The sequence below is a fragment of the Trachinotus anak genome, unplaced genomic scaffold, assembly GCF_046630095.1.
Source record: "Trachinotus anak isolate AG129_WGS33_773 ecotype Australia unplaced genomic scaffold, CSIRO_AGI_Tana_v1 ptg000028l, whole genome shotgun sequence".
NCBI lineage: Eukaryota > Metazoa > Chordata > Actinopteri > Carangiformes > Carangidae > Trachinotus > Trachinotus anak.
This window is the reverse complement of record NW_027273879.1, coordinates 22,352,149-22,373,442: the sequence shown is the minus strand read 5'-3', so window position 1 is coordinate 22,373,442 and position 21,294 is coordinate 22,352,149. Positions and strand designations below refer to the sequence as shown.

At 41.2% G+C, this 21,294-nt stretch overlaps 1 protein-coding gene across 4 annotated transcripts; it reads left to right on the top strand.

The window, feature by feature from the left end:
- The first annotated feature begins 611 nt into the window (after positions 1-611).
- Positions 612-21,187, top strand: tbc1d13 (TBC1 domain family, member 13). Of its 4 annotated transcripts, none has more exons than XM_071465383.1 (15): positions 612-709; positions 1,048-2,124; positions 3,009-3,443; positions 4,750-4,926; positions 7,538-7,611; positions 7,708-7,748; positions 9,921-9,982; positions 11,278-11,377; positions 14,064-14,146; positions 14,300-14,459; positions 15,182-15,392; positions 15,481-15,644; positions 16,669-16,829; positions 16,918-16,975; positions 17,058-21,187. In XM_071465383.1, the coding sequence occupies exons 4-15, from the start codon at positions 4,904-4,906 to the stop codon at positions 17,121-17,123; spliced, it is 1,203 nt and encodes a 400-aa protein (XP_071321484.1). In that variant the 5' UTR covers positions 612-709; positions 1,048-2,124; positions 3,009-3,443; positions 4,750-4,903; the 3' UTR covers positions 17,124-21,187. The 4 variants fall into 4 exon arrangements, with proteins under 4 accessions (XP_071321484.1, XP_071321482.1, XP_071321480.1 ...); XM_071465381.1 differs by having other exon boundaries at positions 1,048-3,153; positions 3,343-3,443; XM_071465379.1 differs by having other exon boundaries at positions 1,048-3,443.
- Positions 21,188-21,294: the final 107 nt, after the last annotated feature.

The following is a 21,294-nucleotide window of genomic DNA, read 5'->3' as shown; positions in this document are numbered from 1 at the left end:
TCATTCTGCTCTACTTTAGTTTTACTCCTGTTTTATTACCCAATACATCAGCCATCAGTGTTTACTAGTGGTAATAAACACTGTATAAAGAAAACAAGCTTAACAGTAATTCTATTCGAGTAAATTAATGCAGTTTTTCTTAAATCCTGCTATACAAAAGATTGATTTCTATTTAACCAAATTTGTTTTAAATATATTTTATTTTTTTAATGGAACCTATTTTAAAAAAACTTAATTTGTTCTTGGTGTCCATACTCTGTGCCAATAAATGTGTGCCAAACTCTTACAACATGATTCATGCTGTGTATAGCCTATAATTCTTTGGTATTTTACTCATATTCTTTCTTTTCTGTCCTATCAGGAAATTGACACATGGCCCCAGACCATCAGGGGCCCTACATGCCCCAGATTCACAGTTTGCAAAAAATATAACTGTTCTGTTTTAGTTGTGACAAGATAGGTTTTAATGTTTGATTTTAGGGAAGAGCATTTGATGTAATTAATTTCATTGTATTTTGTATAAATACGAGCATTAGAAGTTCAACACTGCCACCTGTTGACTCTTTTTGGTCCAGCAGGAAGTGTTTGTTAATTTTGAATTAAAAACTTTAACCAGGAAGTGTTAATACAATCGCAGAGGAAAGATGTTTGGCAACGCATGTCGTTAATTGGCCGCTCCTGCATACATCTTGTTGAGGTTGCATCGTCGGTATGTATTATTGTTATGTTTATATGCCTTTTACTTCCGTATATTGTCATTCAGGTGGTAAAATATACGCTATTTGCTCATTAGGAATTCCTTTCATTTTGCATTTCTCTCTAGCATACTGTTTTCATTAACCATGCTATTTTTTGGTTGAGATGGTGTATCAGTATGAGGTGTAGTTGTTTGAGAAGTATGTTTAATGTACTTGTGCGACATTTTTGACACAAGAGATTTATTTGTGAAATTTATGCAAATGCAGGTGATATTTGTTTTGATAGTTTACACATCTGTGGAGATGTAATATACATGTTTTTGATCGTTTTGTCTGTATTCCTTTTTAGTTTCACCCTTTGCTTCTGTCAATAAACCTGGCAAAACTGTATCCAGAGTCTTGATGGGAGAGAGGTGTTTAGCTGCCTGTCAATACATGCATAGGGCATGCATCAAGGACAGTACAATGACAACTACCTGATGTTGTGGGTCTGTCTTCTAAAGGAGCCGTGTGTCAAAATCTGTCAATAGGGGCCCTGCAGCCAACTGGGCCCCCTGTATCCAGCCATGTCAGTGTCCTCTCCAGAAAGTTAATATGCTAAACTTAGAGAGCAAAGTATCTATGACTACCACACAAACACACATGGTACAAAATCCCTACTCACAACACTGCAGTCAGAGAGACATCACACAGCCACGTATATCATACATGAATATTTATCACTGTGTGTTTTCAGGTAGCATGACCTGCAGAGGCTGAGCAGCTGTCGTAGCAGAGCTGTGTTGTTGTCTGCTCTGTGTCAGCACAATGAACCAGATCATCAGTAAATGATTGGTCACAGAACAGAGGTCATTATTTTACAATTTATATCCTGTTGATTAAAATGTAAAGGTGAACCTGCAGCACATTCATATTCCCAGAGCGATAATCTCAAGCTCCAACCACAAGCTTCACAAGCTTCAGTCCCTCGACTGATATGGCTTTAACAGTGGTGTTGGAGAGGAGTGAACCACATGTGATTAAACCAGTTTAACTACAGTTTGAAGTAACTTGCTGGTTGTTCAGCTATATTCATATGTGCAAAGTGATTTAAGTAGTGCATTATTTTTTCCATTTTTGTGTAGTTAACCAATGATTTTGGGCCATAAATGGAAATAAATGATTTTTTCCTTTGATTTTTGCCATTACTTCTCCATTGAACCGACTTTGACCACTGTGAAGTCACATCCAAGAAATTCACCCACACACCCCTGACCTTTGTGTAGTTTGTGTGCAAAAGCCAAGTGGGGGTGCTGCTCAGTGCTCACACAGCTGGAACATCATCATGGACAAACCTGCTGAGTCTGAGCCCAAGGAAGAATCACCAGGGTTGTACTGAAGCAGTTACTGTTTCCATAGCCCACGCTGATGTTCCAGTACTTGAATAGTGAGTATTTTCTTTTATGGTTTATGTGTGACCTGTGAACAAGTAGGCACTCTTTGCAATAAACTGGCCTGTGACTTTTTGTTTATATTTTGTTATAATCTCGTATCATATGTACATTGTCAATTTGATAATTTACTTTACGTTAACTTTTTCTGAGTAGCTTTAGTTCACTCCTTTCTCCCTGTGTTTGGATTAGCTGTAGTTCAGCTTCTATCAGTGCTCAGTTTTCATGCTGTATTTGTGCTTGTGTGTGTATATGAGCAGCTCTCTCTGTTGGCTTCAGTATTTTTGCAGAGTGCACTTTGTCATTGTGAGGGTGATGATGTTCAGATGTTTGATGTTACGGTTGATGTAAAAAGTTGTTTACCATTTAAGAGTTTTGACTTCTGTAATCACACATGCCATGTAGACAACAACAAAAAAATTAAATTAGAATAAATTAAACTAAATAAATCTATACAGTTTTATTACAAATTAACTAGTGGTGGCTGCTGGACCTCTCTCTCGCTTTGTCTGCACTTTGGGGACTGACCCTTTGACTAGGAGGAAGAGGGTGAAATTCCCTGTTCAGAGGGTGCAAGTCATTTAAAATTGAGCCAGCTCTCCTCTGTAACTGTCTGGTGTACAAGGATGTAAGGTTAAGCTGTGACTCACCAGTCAGCTTCTGGACCATTTAACAATGTGATTGAGATAATTCCTGCCCTTTAAAGACAGATTTCCAAACTACCCCAGAGAAAAAGATCAAATCAATTCAACAAAAACTCCAGGACAGTTTCCTCAGACACAGTAAACACTGATTCTTACACACAGCTTCACAATAATGGATGTGAGCTCATGTATGTTGACATGTCTTCTAAAATCAGTGATCATATCTTTGGTCTTAGATCTGTTCAGTTGAAGGGAGGACTCCTCCTATGAGTGGGCGTTGACTGTTCTCATTGTCCTGGAGCCTGCTGACAATAATAGAGTCATCTTCATACTTTAGGATCCTCCTGTTTTCATATCTGCTCTGACACATTTGTGTAAAAGGTAAATAAAAGTGATGAAAGCACATATCCGTGTGAGGAGCCAGTCGTGGACCACAGTTGGTCAGACAGAACTCATTTACCCTCACTCTGGGTCCTGTTAGTTTAAAAATCAAGAATCCAACTCACAAGACTGTTACTCAGTATCTGAACTGAAGCCCTCTAAAGTCACCTGTCTGCTTCTCTGTTCCAGGTAATTACAAAGATTAGTGTCATTGAACTGACAGCAACGACAAAAGTAGTTACACAAAAGGACCATCAGGTGTCGCACTGTGCGCACCTCCTCATTAATAGGTTTGTTCACTTTAAGTCTCAAAACAGATAGAAATGTGGATATGTTGACAGATGAGGTGTCAGCTATTGTGCAGCGACTCTGAGACGTCTCATCCAGGTAGCGTCAGGTAGAATCCAGGTGTCACCTGACTGTGACCTCCATCAGCTGTGATCACCTGGAGCCACTGGATTTTTAAATTCAGCAAAGAAATAATACCTAGGTGTGCATATAGCATAAAATTAAGAATCTGTACATTTCCCTGTGTTTAAACACATTTAAATACACAATTGACTCACAAATTCAAACAGTATTTTTAATTTATTTAAAAGAGAACATCAAACACTGAATACTGATTATCAAACAGGCTTAAAAAATGAAGATATGTAAATGAGAAACATGTTGAAAATTACTGTTTGAGACCAAACAGACCAAAGTGTGAGGGCATCATACTCACAATAAAACTCTGTTGAACAGAAGATTTACAGTGATACATTCCTGTGATAATAATAATAACAACATCAATAATAATAATATTAATAATAATTATTATTATTTAGAATTTGAAAGAGCAAGAAGGTCTGAAAAAAAAACTTTTTCTTCCTGTAAATTTACACCAGGACCATGATGGATAATAATCTCAAAGGAATCTGGTCTTGAACATAGTGACCCTGCAAGAAGTCCAGTCGTTACATCATCTTTTAGTGTGAGACCAAAATTACACATTCTCTTTAGATGTGAGACTTTAGTCTTTCCAGAGTCTTCTAGTGTGTGGTAGACATTAGTCATAAAACAATATCATGTGTAGCAGCCTTTAGTATGAGCATAATAATTATTATTCATTGTAATCATCAAGTCTTAAAGGCTTGATAAGGCAAATTTGTTTGTATAACACATTGTCATACAGAAATTAAAGAAGCATTAAACAGCATAATAAGAAAACAGTTCAAGAAGACTACAAAAACAGACTATAACAGTTCATCAGAGTGCACGATTAAATGATGTAATGAAGGCAGTGGGAAAAGGACATCATCATCGTCACCAATACTTTTCATTTGATATGTGAGAACTGTGAGAGCTAAACATTGAATGGTACTGTAATGGATCGATTTGTTTTGTCAGTAAGAACAGAGAAGATTTTGTCTTTTTGTTCTTTATTTAAAACCGAGAAAAAACCTGTTTGTGTGTATGTACCATGAAAACATAATTATTATGGTTATGCGTTATGTAGGCCTACTGAATTGACAGATTAATTAGAAATTTAAATGAATAAAAATCGCGTTATATTCATCTTACTGAACAGAGTCAATGGTTGTATGAAAATTGCAGCTGACATGAAGACAGGCGGTGGGTGGGAGGACACTGCCGCGGTGTCTGTCCTCAGTGTCGTGGTGAAGACGGAAGTGGTAGGAGGACATCCCTCTGACCAATAATTCAATCCTTGTGGACAGAGTTTAAGGAAAACACCTCCATCTCCTCAGACATGTCTACCGCCTACAGGAACAGGTGAGACACAAACAGACCTTTGTTGTTTCACGACGGATGGTCACAAACTTGAGGTGCACCATTTATTGTAACAGTTAGCATCTTTACCGAAAAACTGGCATTAACTTTAGTGTTAGCTAGCAGCAGCTCAGCTAGCCAAACATAAGTTAACTTTAGGTTTTAGACCGGAGCTGCAAAAACACACACTTCGTACGTGCTAATGTGATTTTCTCAGTTTCTAACGTCACATCTGGGCGTTTTAGATGCAAACTAATCCTGCAACCTGATCGTTTTAAGTAGCTACGCTAGCTCCTTGTTAGCACATCAGCTGACACATACTTCCTCAAGCCTTAGCTGGCTAAACAGCTAGCTATCATCCAGCTAAATGAATCTGCTGACACTGTGTTTCTTCCAATGTAAGGGTGGAAACCAATGTGGATTACTAACAGTTGAACTGACGTTAAATGAGCCAATGACACATTAGCCAGTTCACAAAGATGTTATAATCCGTTCTCCATGGATTTGTCTTTACCACTGCTGTAACTTGTCTTTTTATTTCAACCCACAATGGAAATTTCTGTTGTCAATAATAAGAAGGAATAACTAAACATTGTCAGCTGTGTGTGTTTTGATAATCTCAATATAAACCATTCCATCCTATCCTCAGGTTTTGTTCTGGCTCATGATGACGTGGTGATGAGTCCAAGTTTGATTAATGTTTTCATAGACAAATGAATGTAGAGCTGAACGATGTGCAAAAAACATCATATAGAGATTATTTTGGTAGATATTGTGATAGGAGTCGTGTTTATAGTGGGAATGATAATTTTTGCATTTTATATTCACTGGAAAAAAAACGTAAAAATGATGATAATGTCACTTTTGCTGGGGTCTGTACGAAACAAACACACAACAACAGCTCCTGTGATCTGGATATTGCTCTTGTACATCTGTGGTTTCAATAATATTTTGATTAATTGTGCAGCCCTAAATGAATACAAACATGCAGATGGGTCATAACTGGAGAAATCAACAGATTTGACGGTAGAATAGCTGAGTTAATTAAATATAATAACAACAGAAGTTATCTCAGGGCTCTGTCCATAAAGAGCAGGTCTGGGCTCTTTATCATATTATTACAGAGACCAACATTCATGAGAAAACTCCTGGTGACAGTGGAGAGAAAAACTTTAACAGGCAGAAACTTTGAACAGAACCAGCATCAAAGTGTGTGGCCACCTGGGACAGAATATGTGTTAGGTTAAATAATACAGACTCTAAGCTGTACTACACTAATAATACACTAATACTAATAATACAAAAAAGATTTTTTTTTTATTGACCACCTCATTAATTAGATACACATTTTTTACCATATGTTACTGAAAATGTACATGAGATACAAGGTTAAGGTCAGTTATGGAAGAAATAAAAGTTGACACATTCTCTTATTGTGAAATACTGGATGATTCTAACTCTTTGGGCCTTGAACAGTTTATTTGACTTTATTTAATTTTATTTCACCAGTTGATATTTAAATGACACCAGAAGGGAAATTTCTCTTTAATTGAACCACAAACAACTCACAGACATGACAAGGACCAATTAGACTTTAACAGTGCATCGTTCTGTAGTATACAAGTTTATATGTTTATGTCAAATCTTATTAAAGTGCTTTATTTCTTTCTAGTAGTATAAAACAGAAATACTCTGGTAAAGTAGCTCAAAGAGTACAGACAGTAAATGTACTCAGTTACTTTGTGGTCATACCATATTCAGGTTGTGTGTAAAAGAAGCATCAATCTGTGTCAGTGTGGAGACTGGAGTTTGTGCTGTTGTAGCTTTGAGATGAAATTATACTAAAAGGGTTTCGAGGGTTTCTGGTCAAACACTGTCTGAAACAGTGGTTACATTCTAATCTAATCTCTGTCAGGTCCATGAATACAGAGGTCACAGTGAGCTGTGCTGTTGTTATATTGGTTTTCATTTTACCATTATAGTTGCACAGCTACATAATCACATGTCTGTCTAATAGAATCAAACTGTTGAGTGAGTTTAGTTCATGTGTCTTGGTCTTAACATGTCGTCTACAGCAGCTTCAGGAAGTCTGACCCTTCACTCTTTACATACTTTAGTATGTTTTAATTGTATATGGATAAAACTTTTTTCCATCAGTCCTCATTCATTAACCTGTAATGACAAAGTAAACACAAAGTTCCTGCATTTCAGTTTTATCTTTCATCTTTATTTATTTGTTCTATGCTATACTTTCAGAGGAGACTGAAACATTACACCACATTCACATCACTAACAAGTGTGTGTCTGTGTGTTTGTGTGTGTTTACATATAGTGAAGGAGTTGATTAATATCTAATGAAGGTCTGAGGAAGTCATGAAGCTGTATTCTGGGACATTGACAGTGATACTGATGATTAATACGAATTTTTTTCCTGAAATGCTGAACTCTTCCTTCAAACTTCCATCACTTAAGATGGAGGTCTTAATGCTAGAGAAAACAGACTGTGTGCTCACAATAATGACTGTGTCCTCATGTTAGTGTGAGAGTTGTGTTGTTGCTGAGCAGTGACGCTGTCATTAAACTGGTTCTGACCTTGTCCTGGTTCTGGTTTCAGAATACAGGAGTTCAAAGTAGCTCTGAGTGAAGAAAACATAAACCTGAAGACCCTGAGGGAGCTCTGCTTCAATGGTAACTGTCACTCCATGTGTTCTGTGGTGATAATATCCATGTAGTGTGTTGTGTTGTTGTGCTGTGTTTGACCCTCGTCCTCTTTATTCCACTCAGGAATCCCATTTGAAGGAGGCATACGAGCGCTGTGCTGGAAGGTAAATGGTCATGTTGTGTTTATCCCTCACTGGGTCTGATGCATGAACTTTATTTTGACCTACATGTCAGGGTTGGACATCAGAACTGATCAGTGACCAGTGCTGTTAAAGCTCTTCTCACAGTTCTTCTGCATTCAACAAGTTTCAACACAACACTGTTTCCTTCAACATAAAATAGTGTAAAATGCAAAATGGAATGAATTAAACTGTAGAGGATTTCTTTTTCTTGACTAAAACATGACACATTTATATTTTTTAGGTGGATATGTGCAAAACAAAAACCTGCAGCAGTTACAAGGTGTCATTATTCTGTATGTTTGAAAAGTTGAATCTGTCCCACACAGATACACATGGACTGTCAGACTTTAATGATCACTGAGCACAGACAGACTCACTAATTGATCTGCACATCAGCCTGACAGCTGCAGATAGATGTTAGCTGCTGCTCACTCCCCAGCAGGGACAGACTGAATAAAATAGAGCCCACACACTGTCAGATCAGTGCAGTTTATTTATACAGCCAGTTACAGGTCTGTCTCAAGGGGTACAGAGGTGTACAGCTGTACATGTGGAGGACCCTCTCCCAGGACGGACAGACAGACAGTAGATGTCATGTACACAATAGAGCGACATAGCAGATTTACACCTGGGTTGTAAACACATAAGAAGAATATGATTCTTCAAGATGTCACCAACAGACCTGAGACACACAACCTCAAAAATTAAAGCACATCATTCACACTGAGGAGAAAAGAACAAAAACACAACAGAGGGTCACCGGGGACTCAGGAAGGACAAAGATCTATCTCCAGAATATCTGGAATAAGGCACTGACAGCGAGAGAGAGGACCCAGGATGGTTGATGGTCCAGCTCAGGGAGCCTGAGTGAGAAGAGCGGACGAGGTAGGAAACAGGGAGAGAGATGGAAACATCAGCCTGGACGCTCATGAACAAACAGAGGGTTAGAGAGAAGTCCCACAGTCAGACCAACACGGACTCAACTATACGTACGTGCTTCAATGAGGCTGAGGCCGAGCTGCTGGAGGGATCGTGGCTCTGCAGCCTACAGGAGCCTGTACTCTGAGAGCAAAGAGCACAGGTGTCAGTCAGACAGGTATGAAGAGGCCTGCACATAGACAGGAGTGTTTGGTCATTAGAGGCACCTTTAAGTCTGATCTGACATAGACAAGCAGCCACTGCTGGAATGTGGTCACATCTGAAGACTCTTAGTATGAGCATATTGCAGGATTGTAAACAAAACCTTACAAGAAAAGAAAAAAGCAAAAGCTCAGCTCATTAAAAGGTAAATCCTCCTTTAAACGTAGCACCACGTTTCTTGGTCTCAGTTACTGTGCCATGAACAAGCTGGTGTCTGTGTCAGACCAAGGTCCAACACCTCAGTTTGACCTGGATTTAGCAGCAGGATTTTGTGACATCCAGGTTTTCACAGCAGACACTCATACCTCTAATGAGATCACTTGAGAAAGATCATGTGCCTTTACAGAGCATGTGTGAAGTTGTGGAAACCCTGGAGGTGACAGTGCTTTAAAAAACCTTTGATCCACCCACATACACACACATACACACACACACACACACACACACACACACACACACACACACACTCATACTCATACTCATACTCATACACCGAGGGAAGCCACTGGCTCCTCAGGTGAGGACAGAGGGAGTCAGGGAACAAACATCAACTGAGCTGCAGCCACCTCAGATAAAGTCTGACTCCTCAACAGGAACAAACCACACTCAGAGACTTTAGACTTTGTAAAGAGGATCCTTCTCTGAAGATTTTTAAAACTAAAAACTTCTTCACAGTTTGACACCATGAACATGATCACTACTCAACCCACATGTCTCTGAAGTTGGATTGTGTGTCTGCACTGTCACATCTGATGGAAACATTCTTGTCCATCATTTTTACACATTTCCTTCAAATGTAGAGTTTGAAATAAAGTTGAGTGTGTTCAAACAGCAGACTGCACTGATGCTCCTGTCCATGGATCCAACACAGTGGAAGATGTTCACAGAACATTTTGGGCATTTTACATCTTTATAATAAATAAAATGTGACGTGAAGACCAGACTGTTGCACTTTTCTCTGTGTGGGTCTGCAGCCTATTGTGTGATGTGTGTTTTTGACTTCTCTCTCTTCAGATCCTTCTTAATTACCTCCCTCTGGACCAGACGATGTGGGAGTCGTTCCTCAAGAAGCAGAGGTGAGTGGAACAAGTTATTGAGCACATGACTCACAGGTTCAGCTGCCACCGCTTCATTTGTATCTGAACAACCTTTATTAGTGTCACCAGGCAACCACAAAATCACCTGCTGTCAACCAGCACAGCTGATGACATTAGCTAATGTCGTTAACTGTGACTCACCAGAGCTTGTGCTGTTTGTTATGGTGTTCTCAGGCTGAGCTGACAGGAAGGTTTTCACCACAATGAATGTTACAGACGAGTGTTTTTGATGAAACAATCCATTTATTGATAAATTGATTCAATGATTGTTAATAAAAGTTCAGAAAAGGTTGAAAATACCGATTCTAGTTTCCCAGAGACGTCTTCATGCTCCTGGTCTGAACCTGTTGAGACCTGAGTCTCCTCTAAAACCTTAAGAAAACCTTCACTAAAACCTTTATTATTCTGAAACAGAAAAAAAACATCTGACAGCTTAAACCTCTGACTTCTATTGTAAATCAGTTGCTGTGCCTCAGAAATTGGATATGGCTGAAAAACAACTACATTTGTCAACATTTTCAGTTCAATTTCTTTAACGTTTATTGATTTTTATGCCTAAGTCAGAGCCGGCAGCTTCATGTCTTCAGGTTCTCCATCTGTCTTATTCTTGTGAACACGATTCCTCAGTAATGCCGTGATGGAACTTCTTCAAATGTGGCACAGCGTTCACTGGGACTCAAGGATGACCTGATTCGATTTTGCTGTTCAAAGGTTAAAGGTCAAGGTCTCAGTGACCTCACAAAAAATTTTTTTTGGCCATAATTTCCACTAATTATGACACAATTTAACGTAAATGTCTATGAGGATAAAATTTTATATCCAAAAGGTCAAAGGTCAACTTCACTGTGACATCATAATGTTCTTCGGACACACTTTATTCAATGCTGTAACTCAGGAAGGGGAGATTGTGACCCCTGGTTCAGGGAGAGGTATATTCTATTTTTTAAACATTGCTGAACATCAGGGTAAAGTTTTAACTATAACTATAACCTTTAACTATAAAAGTTAAAGGTTTAAAGTCTCTGATGGTTGTGATTTTAAAAACTTTTGTGGCTAAAACTGCTGCAAAAACAACAAAATACATTTCAAATGATTGATTTTCCTGATATGAATTTTCAGCAAATCACAATGAATGTCATCAGTCATGTGTGTTAAAAACAAAGTCATGTAGTACATGTTTGTGTCTCATCTGGTGTTAACAGGTGAACTGACCATCAGTCAGTCAGATCTTCAGTTTATTATCATGTGTGATAGAGAAACTGATTCTCTCACAGGGACATCTACTCCCAGTTCTTAAAAGAAATGATCATCCAGCCTGGCATCGCCAAGGCCAACCTGGGCCTGTCCAGAGAAGATGTGACCATGGAGGACCACGTGAGTCGAGTCTACTTTGTTCTTAGTCAAGGTTCCTGCTGGACTCAGTGTGATTGTCAGACAGCTCTTACAGAGGTGCTCATGTGACTTTACACCAGGTGATGAAGATTCAGAGTGAAAGTCCAGACACAGTTTAATGTTGTGTTTGTGTAAATGTTTAACAGCGTTTCAGCTGACTGTGTAGCTGATCACAGTCACATGACTTTATACTGAGCTCGACACCCTTCACCAACCTGCCAGCAGCAACCTACCCTTTAACCCTTTATCCCTTTAACCCTTAAAAGCCCACATAGACAAACATCTGGACATAGATTTATATCTTTGCCAATTTCTGAGCTTATTCTTTTAGTCAGCATCAAGTGTTACACATCATATGGTTCAGGAGAACCTACCCTTTCATTCTGGTGCGGTGTAAATACACCATCATGAATTACCTTTGTGTAAGCACACAACATTTGACAAAAAACGGCCAATGAAAAAAAGCTTGTGTTTTGTTAAATAACCCCATAGTCAAACAGGGAAAAATTTTTTTTTTCAAAGTGAAAAGCTGTATTTAGGTGTTTTGGAGCTACATGTGTTTCATGCAAATACTCCTATAAATGAATCGATGCCTTCCTCAGACGACTCCTCCGTGTAACAGCTCTCAGGGTTTGAGTTGCTCTCGCTTGTATTTCTTCATTTTGAAGCACTTTTATTCAAGTTATTCAGCGACTTGGCAGCATGCTCATACAGAAACAGGACTCAGTGGAAATCGGTTTCTGAAGCTCAGAGTGAGCTGCTGCACCATCGCCATCTTGGCAGTGCCTGACTCCGCCCCTAACTCTCGGCCAATCCAAATATGGTCAGAGAGGTGGGGCGTGTGTGCAGCTGAGACTTCGGTTCATGCTGGTTTGTGTCAAGCATACACTCACCCACCTGTCACTCAAAGAGGCCATGCCCTCAATTCTCCATAACTTTAGTCATTGATAAAATGTAAACAGGTGAGTTATATCAAATTCAGCCCGTACAGTTGTCATGAAGGAGAAATTACCTCTAGAGACCAAAACAGTTTTTGTACCAGGCTGTAAACATGTTTATTTCTGCTGTAAAGTTGGACGTTTGAACATGGGAGTCTATGGGACTGACTCACTGTTGGAGCCAGATGAACATATGAACTTAAGAGCTTCAACTCTTCTGGGAAGGCTGTCCACAAGGTTCAGGAGTATGTTTATGGGAATTTGTGACCATTCTTCCAGGAGCGCATTTGTGAGGTCAGTCTCCGCTCTAATTCCTCCCAAAGGTGATCTATCGGGTTGAGGTCAGGACTCTGTGCAGGCCAGTCAAGTTCATTCACAACAAACTCTCTCAACCGTGTCTTCATGGACCTTAATTTGTGCACTGGTGCACAGTCATGTTGGAAGAGGAAGGGGCCATCTCCAAACTGTTCCCACAAAGTTGGGAGCATGGAATTGTCCAAAATCTCTTGGTATGCTGAAGCATTCAGAGTTCCTTTCACTGGAAGTAAGGGGCCAAGCCCAGCTCCGGAAAAACAACCCCACACCATAATCCCCCCTCCACCAAACTTTACACTTGGCGCAATGCAGTCAGACAAGTACCGTTCTCCTGGCAACCGCCAAACGCAGACTCGTCCATCAGATTGCCAGATGGAGAAGCGCGATTCGTCACTCCAGAGAACGCGTCTCCACTGCTAGAGTCCAGTGGCAGCCTTCTTTACACCTTCTGCATCTGACGCTTTGCATTGCACTTGGTGATGTATGGCTTGGATGCAGCTGTTCGGCCATGGAAACCCATTCCATGAAGCTCTCTACACACTGTTCTTGAACTAATCTGAAGGCCACATGAAGTTTGGAGGTCTGTAGCGATTGACTCTGCAGAAAGTTGGCAACCTCTGCGCACTATGCGCCTCAGCATCCCCTGACGCCACTCCGTCAGTTTACGTGGCCTACCGCCTCGTGGCTGAGCTGCTGTCGTTCCCAATCACTTCCACTTTGTTATAATACCACAGACAGTTGACTGTGGAATATTTAGGAGCGAGGGAATTTCACGACTGGACTTGTTGCACAGGTGGCATCCTATCACAGTACCACGCTGGAATTCACTGAGCGCCTGAGAGCAACCCATTCTTTCACAAATGTTTGTAGAAACAGTCTGTATGCCTAGGTGCTTGATTTTATACACCTGTGGCCATGGAGGTGATTGGAACACCTGATTTCAATTTCGATGGGTGAGTGAATACTTTTGGCAATATAGTGTATGTGCAGCTACAGAAGACTGACCTTTCAAAGTCGTGATCAGTGTCGTGATAAGTTTAGCCACTTCATCAATGGGTCATGTGATCACCTAGACTACAGCACTGTGGTTTTTCTAACCTGCTCTGACACCTGTGGTTTTCACTGTTACAAGTGTATATAAAACCTTAAATGTAGCTGGTTCTCTCTCAAACTCTAAATGTCTGACTATCAGTAGTTACAGTCCTCAGAGCTTAGCTTTAGCTCAGGTAGAGCAGTGTCCAAGTCACTGCTTTGTAAACTACACACTGACTCCTTTCCCTCAGATTCTGCCTTGATTTTAACAGTGAAAATGAAACATGTTCTCAGCTACTCTGATGATGTGAAGTCTTTGGAGCAGATCTCTTGCAACTGGGGCAGAAACTAAGTCTGTCTTTGTTTTATTTGAATCTTTTCAGCCTCTAAATCCGAACCCAGACAGCAGGTGGAACACCTACTTCAAAGACAATGAAATTCTGCTGCAGATTGACAAAGATGTCAGGTATGATTCTCCTTCAGTTCTTCTTCTAGTGTGTGATCGTAGAACCTCCACAGTCTGTCATTGTGCAGAAGAGATGCACTTCCCCAGACCTCTGAGGGACCCAGATGAAAAAGAAAAACCTGCTACAAATAGAAAGTGTTGGTGTGTTTCCAGGCGGCTGTACCCGGACATGGCGTTCTTCCAGCGTCCCACCGAGTACCCCTGCCAGCTCATCTTGGACCCTCAGAATGATTATGAGACGCTGCGTCGACGAGTCGAACAAACCACCCTGAAGGCTCAGACTGTGAACCGCAACCGCAGCGGAGTCACCAACGTAAGTGTGTGTGTGTGTGTGTGTTATACTATCTTTGAGGGTCTTGGCCCTGTCCTTCCCTTCAACAAAAGGGTTTTTAATTTGGATCAACCTTTAGGGTGACGTTATTATTTTCGGACAACCCCCAGACCGTTTGGGAGTGAGTCCTTCCCTCTCTCCTCACCCCCTCAAGAGGAGAGAGGAGGAAGGAGGTTGTTGTGTCAGAATAAACTGGCACATAACCATTAGATTGGATTAGAGTGTAACCACATGCAGCTGAGGCATGTGGACATTAACCTGTAAGGACAGAAGGCTGCTGCTGCTAGCACTGCTAACGCTAGCCCCACCAGCAAACCAGTATGAGAGACGCTGTGATCCCACTCTGTCTGAAAAGGCGATGCAGCTCATCGTAACACCTCTGAGTGCTCAGATTTTCTTTCTTTTTTTACACTGGTCGACTAGTCTACGTTTACATTTCTGTTTAAACCACAGGAAAATGAGTTGAACATCTGTAGAAATTTAGCGATGATTGAATTTGACCTCATTATTTATGAGATATAAATTCACATTCAGCACCTGCTGTCACACACATATGTCCAACAGATCACTGCTGATTTCTTTCATAGTGATTTTACTTTGAAATCTGTTTACCCTGTTTTTCTCTCAGTACCTTTTTCTTTAAGTCAGACTGTATTACTGCACTGTGTCGTAACCATTGTCATTTCCTGAATCTGTTCTCTCAGGTGAGCTCTCCTGGAAAGGCCTTAAACCTGTATCCATCTAATGAGTATGAGGTGCTGCCCAATGGGAGTGAAGCACACTGGGAGGTGGTGGAGCGGATCCTCTTCATCTACGCCAAACTCAACCCTGGGCTCGCCTATGTGCAGGGCATGAATGAGATCGTTGGGCCAATTTACTACACATTTGCCACGGACCCCAACAGTCAGTGGAAAGGTCAGTGACCTCTGACTGGGACATCTACACACTCCCCATGTTTCACCCACAGGAAATAAAGATAACCCCTGTCTGCTTCCCTGTGCAGAGCACGCTGAGGCGGACACCTTCTTCTGCTTCACCAACCTGATGTCGGAGAACAGAGACAACTTCATCAAGAGCCTGGATGACTCCCAGTGTGGCATCACCTACAAGATGGAGAGTGTGTACTCCATGCTTAAGGACAAAGACCTGGAGCTCTACCTGAAGCTGGTGAGGCTGCCCCTCTGCTTATTCTCTGCTGCCTTCAGGGATATTTGGATTCTAAACTGCTCTGCAGGTGTAGCAGATGTTGGTTGTACCTGACGACATGCTGTATAATCTGGAGGGTGGAGGCGGCTCAGTTTGTTGTTTTCCCGCTCTTTTTTCCTGCTCAGTTTACACACAGCAGCATTCTGATGTGGGTGAACGGCCACACTGTCACCTGACCTGTCACCGTCTTCACCAGCTCACTGTCTCACTGAACAACACACCTGTGAAGTGATTGGCTATTCACTCGTAGCACGCTCCATTATTGAAGGATATGATTGGCTGTTGATGAACCAGGGTTATGGTTAGAACCAGTGAATGTGCTCCCTTGAAACAATGAGTCAGATGTTAATGCAGTTTTGAAGTTGCCTGATTTCTCTGTTATAATGATTATATAAACGTGGGGGGAGGGAGATCGTCTGAGACAGGTTCACATTTTTCTATCTTAAAACAACAGTCACAGGTCAACTTGTACAGTGTTCAGTCACTGTCATGAGGTCAAACCCACAGTCCTCGTTCTCTGTTCATTTAGAATTTTTCCTTTGACAGACCATTAACCATTATCTGATGAGATTAAAATGTACTAATTAGAATAGACACGTGTCTTTAATCCAGAAAAAAATCCACATTACACAGGGTTAAAGTGGACTGGAAGGATCCAGAGGGGACAGATGAGGAGCCCCTCGATGGTCCTTTAACTTCACTGCTGATCCAGGAATGTGAAAACAACACTACACTGAAAAGTTAACAGGATTATTGTTGATGTGTCAGATTCACAGTAAGGAGTTCAAACCCCTGAGTGACCTGGGTTAGTGAAATGAAGTGAAGATCTTTTGTAGTTCACAGTCTCATATATTAGTGAACTGTCCCGACTGCTGATGAATAACCTCTGTGGGAACAGAAAAGTCCTGTGGTGCTGTGAGGGTCCTGTTTGTTCTCTGAGTCAAAACCACTGACTCTTTTTCCTCGTGTTTTTCTGTCCCCACAGGAAGAGCAGAACATCAAGCCTCAGTACTTCACCTTCCGCTGGCTGACCTTGTTGTTGTCTCAGGAGTTCCTCCTGCCAGATGTCATCCGCATCTGGGACACACTGTTTTCTGACGAGGACCGATTCCACTTCCTGATCCTGGTCTGCTGCGCCATGCTGATGTGAGCGTCTCACCCTCTGTTCCCTCCTACAGCAGCAGCGCCTCGGACTGTGTATGTGACTGATGGTTTCTTCTTTGTCTGTTCACAGCCTGATCAGAGAGAACTTACTGGCAGGAGACTTCACCGTCAACATGAGGTTACTGCAGGTAAAGTTTATTACCAACATTCATATTCTCTCAGCTGACGTAAACTGACACACACTGATTCACACTCCTGCTGCTCCTGCAGGATTACCCCATCTCTGATGTCCACACCATCCTGACCAAGGCCAAAGAGCTGCAGGATAACTCCTAACTGTTCAGCCATCCTCCTGCCTCCTGCTCTGTGGTAGGTGGGAGCTCAAACATTACAAACATTGTCATGTGAAACGTGTCGTGGGAGGATCGATGAGGAGCCTGGACAGAAGAACTGGGAAGACCAGCACTCTGCTTTTTAACTTGATGTGTGATTGGTCAATGGGGGCTGCTGTGAAAACCTGGAGGACATGCTGAAACGAATGCTTCCTCAAAGGGAGCAGGAGAGGCCACTTGCTTCTTGGTGGATTATGGGTAAAGGCTGCCTCGGTACACGGTCCTCCTCCTCTCACAGCTGTCTCTCCCGTGGGAATGTGTTGTGCTCAGATGTTCACACTGAGCGTCTGAGGGAGATGGAGCCACATTAAATCTACACTACCGACATGAAGACCTGGTTCTGGACCTGGACATAAATCCCACTGCGACCATGTGTGAAGTCAGGCGCGAGTTTAACTGGGTTGAGCAATAGTGTGTGATTTTTAATTTTGAAAGGTTTTTAATGTCAGAAACATGTATGCCTTAGCTGTTCCATGATGTGACACAGCCTCCACCTCCTGTCTGGTTGAACATGGAGTGGTGGGCCTCAGTAACCGTCTGAGGATCAGGACTTCCTGAGCATCATGTCTCTTAGCCACATGGAGATGGTGGAGAAGTCATTTTACTTTGAAAGGATCACAGGAGGCTATGGAGCTTTTCACACTGAACATTATTCATATATTTGCTTTTTTCAGCCTGTGTTTACATGTGTCCGTGAAGTAGTGAGACTACAGTCATTTCACTGACTCACACTCACAGCTGTACACTGCTGGTTTTACCCTGCACTAATGTTTGACATCTACTCACATTAGTGTGATACGACACACACGCGGTTCAACTGATAAAACAATTTTACTTTTTCGATCCTTGAGAAATTTAAAAATTTTTATTCTACATCAGAAGAAGCTGAAGTTCAGATTTTTAAACACAAACTTTTATAAAATCTTCTGAAGTTGAAAAAATTTAAATTCTGAATAAATAAAAAATATTACAGTTTTCACCTGACCTTCACTGCACATGACACACAGTGATATAGGCCCTGTCCACACCTGGTATTAAAATGCATCTCTAGTGACCCCATGTGATCAGGTCTCACTTCTCTGCTCAATATGCAAATAAACACGCATGTGTTGTGGGACTTTTCAGTTCATTATAAACTGTGTTGGACGAATCAGACTATGTCAGAGGACATCAGTTGTGGAGGCGGTCCTTCGATGTGGCCCAGGACATGATCACACTGCTAAAAGAATGTGGCTACATGTGGTCCAGACCACCTCAGAATGTGGTCTGAGTGGTCAGATTTCAAATAAGTCCTCAATGCATCACTTTTTGCATTCACACCTGAACTGAGCTGTTCACTGGTGATCAGATCACCTGAGATGGATTTTAATACCAGGTCTGAACCGGTCCAAACAGGTTTGAACCAGAACGGGACCATAGCATGTTCAGAAGCTTGTTACGTTGAGGTTTCGCTTGACCCTCTTGTATCTGATAAAAAGTTACAGAACACAGACCAGCTGCTGCTCTGAACTCTGACCTGTAGCTGTTTGTTGAGTAAAACGCTGGTTAAATCTGGGTTAATATCTAAACTAGTCTTGGTACAGATCAACCTTTGGTTAATGTTCAGTGTGAAACAGCAGCAGCTCGTCTTCATTATTTTATCATGTGATCTGTTGTCGAGGCTTCGTTAACTGTAGATGACTAAAATTAAACCTACCACTGCTTTAACATTCAGTAACTACCTGTTACCATGGTAGCAGGTGGATGAGTGATTAGCTATTTACCATCTGATATGATGTGAATTTGACTCATTGAATCTGAACCAGGATGAAAGTCTTGATCTCACCTTGTACATAGTTCACACAGGAGGAGACGCCGTTTCCAAGGCAACTGAAGTATTTCTGTAACGTATGATTTTTATAATTTTTATCAACACTCATCAGAAGTGGGATGGAGCATTAACTCAGATCAGACTGGAACATCCTCTTCAGACACACTATTGACTTATGCTCTTTAATAATGTGGAGAGCTGTGTGTGTTCATGTGTAACACAGTGTGTAACAGTGCTGTGAAAGTGTTTTGCTGCTTTAAGGTCATGTTTGTCTGAAGGACTCTGTCTTTAGAACTGAAGAGGATTTTCTGAGCGGTGTCTCAGCGTCACAGAACAGGAACCGATCAGATTCCCAGTGTGAGACGTCAAATACAACAGTTAAAAACAATTCAGCGTTTTTAAATCTGCATCTAGAGACAGGTTGATTTAAAAACCAGTCCACCAGTCTTTACATAAAACCCTGTAAAACATCCCAGAGGCTGAGGTGGAGACATGGATCACGACAGGACCTCAGACCTCAGGAAGATCTGCCCAACAAACTCTGACCTGGGAGTCCACTCGATCAGCTGTGAGTCAGGACAGAGAAAACAGAATCATCACTGTGTTGACAGATGACACAGAGTTTAATCCAGCATGTGTCCAGGCCACAAGTATGTGGATAGTGACACATTTTTTTCTTCCTCTGGGTCTGAGCTTCATTCAGACTCAAATAGAATAATGGCTCGTACATGAAGGTGGTTTACATCAGTATAGGCAGAACTGTGTGACAGACGGAGCCACTTTAACACATGGTGTCCAAAATTTAGGACATCAACAGTAACAGGACAGAAACAAAGTGAAGCATCATCTTTAACATTTAGTGCTCTGTGTCTCCACTGGTGAACTGACTCACATTAACGCTCAGACCTTTAATGTAGAATCTGTTATTTTATTAGACTGTGGACTCTCAGACTCCACCCACTCTGGATGAGACAGACACTGAAGCTTCACCATTCAGACTCCTGCACTTTATCATGTTGTAGCTTTAAATGTAAATGGATAATTTTACTATTTACTCCATAAATCCACACTGAGTCAGAGTGAACTGATTTTTGTGGATTGTTGCTCATTTATTATAAATCAGTGAAATCAAATTATTTACAAAGTGTCCAAACTGTGCTCAGCTGCTTCCTGTTTGATTTCATTATCAATGAGATGAGTCTAGAACTTGACGAGTCCACCTGTGGTGAATTAGTTAAAAAAGACACGCACCTGTGTATCAGGTCCCACAGATGGCCTGCAGGTCAGGACAGAGACCATGGAGTCCAGTGGACTCTCTGTAGACCTCTGATCAAACTGGTGAGACAGAGATCAGCACTAAAAGCTCTTAGTTCCCAGGAGAACAGTGGAACAAGTGGAAGAACAAGTGGAACTGAAGGACTTGAGTCAGGGAGGAGACCAAGAACTCAACGATGTCTGGAACAGACCTGTCTCCTGCTCCAGATGACTCCTCGTCCTAAATCTCCTATCACAGTCAATGATATGATGATAACAGAACATCTCACAGTACAGATGATGTTCTGTGAATTAAACTACAGAATGGTCTAATATAACCAACCTGTCTATGACAGGAGTCACACAGCTTTTACTAACAGGGATTATAAATCCTAACTTCTCCAATAATAGACACATGTTCAAAGAAAATAAGATCTGTCATAATTAACATTAACATAAAAATCTTGAGTTTAATCTGAGAAAATGAAATAAAAAGTGAAGCTTCAGTTTCTTATTTAACTCCATTTCACATTTGATTAATGTTCATATGTGAAAATTTAGAGAGACACAGTCGTGGTCCAGGTCTGTGGTCTGATCCAGATTAGCCCTGTGGTCTGATCAAGCTCCGGTCCTTAGGTCTGATCCAGATCAGCTCTGTGGTCTGATCCAGGTCTGGTCAGTTTATAGCTGAAGGTTTTTTCATCAGTGCTGAATCTAAGAGTCTGTTACTTATGAATCACATACTCCTCGTTTAACCTGTATTTATTTCTATCTGTGTGTGTGTGTGTGAGAGAGAGAGAGAGAGAGTGTGAGTGAGTGAGAGATTAACTCTGTTATTTGCATGTCTTTTCTAAGATCAGTTTTGTATGGTCTCTGTTTCACTCTTGTACGTATGTTTTTACATGTTTGCAGATGTGCATTAAAATGAATGATGTATAAACCAATCGACTTCTTGTTGTGAAGTGGTTTCATCAGACTTGGTTAAACCGGATTAAGCCCTGTGTGTGGTGGTGTGGGCTCGGTGTTGCTCCCTGTGGCCGCTGGGGGCAGT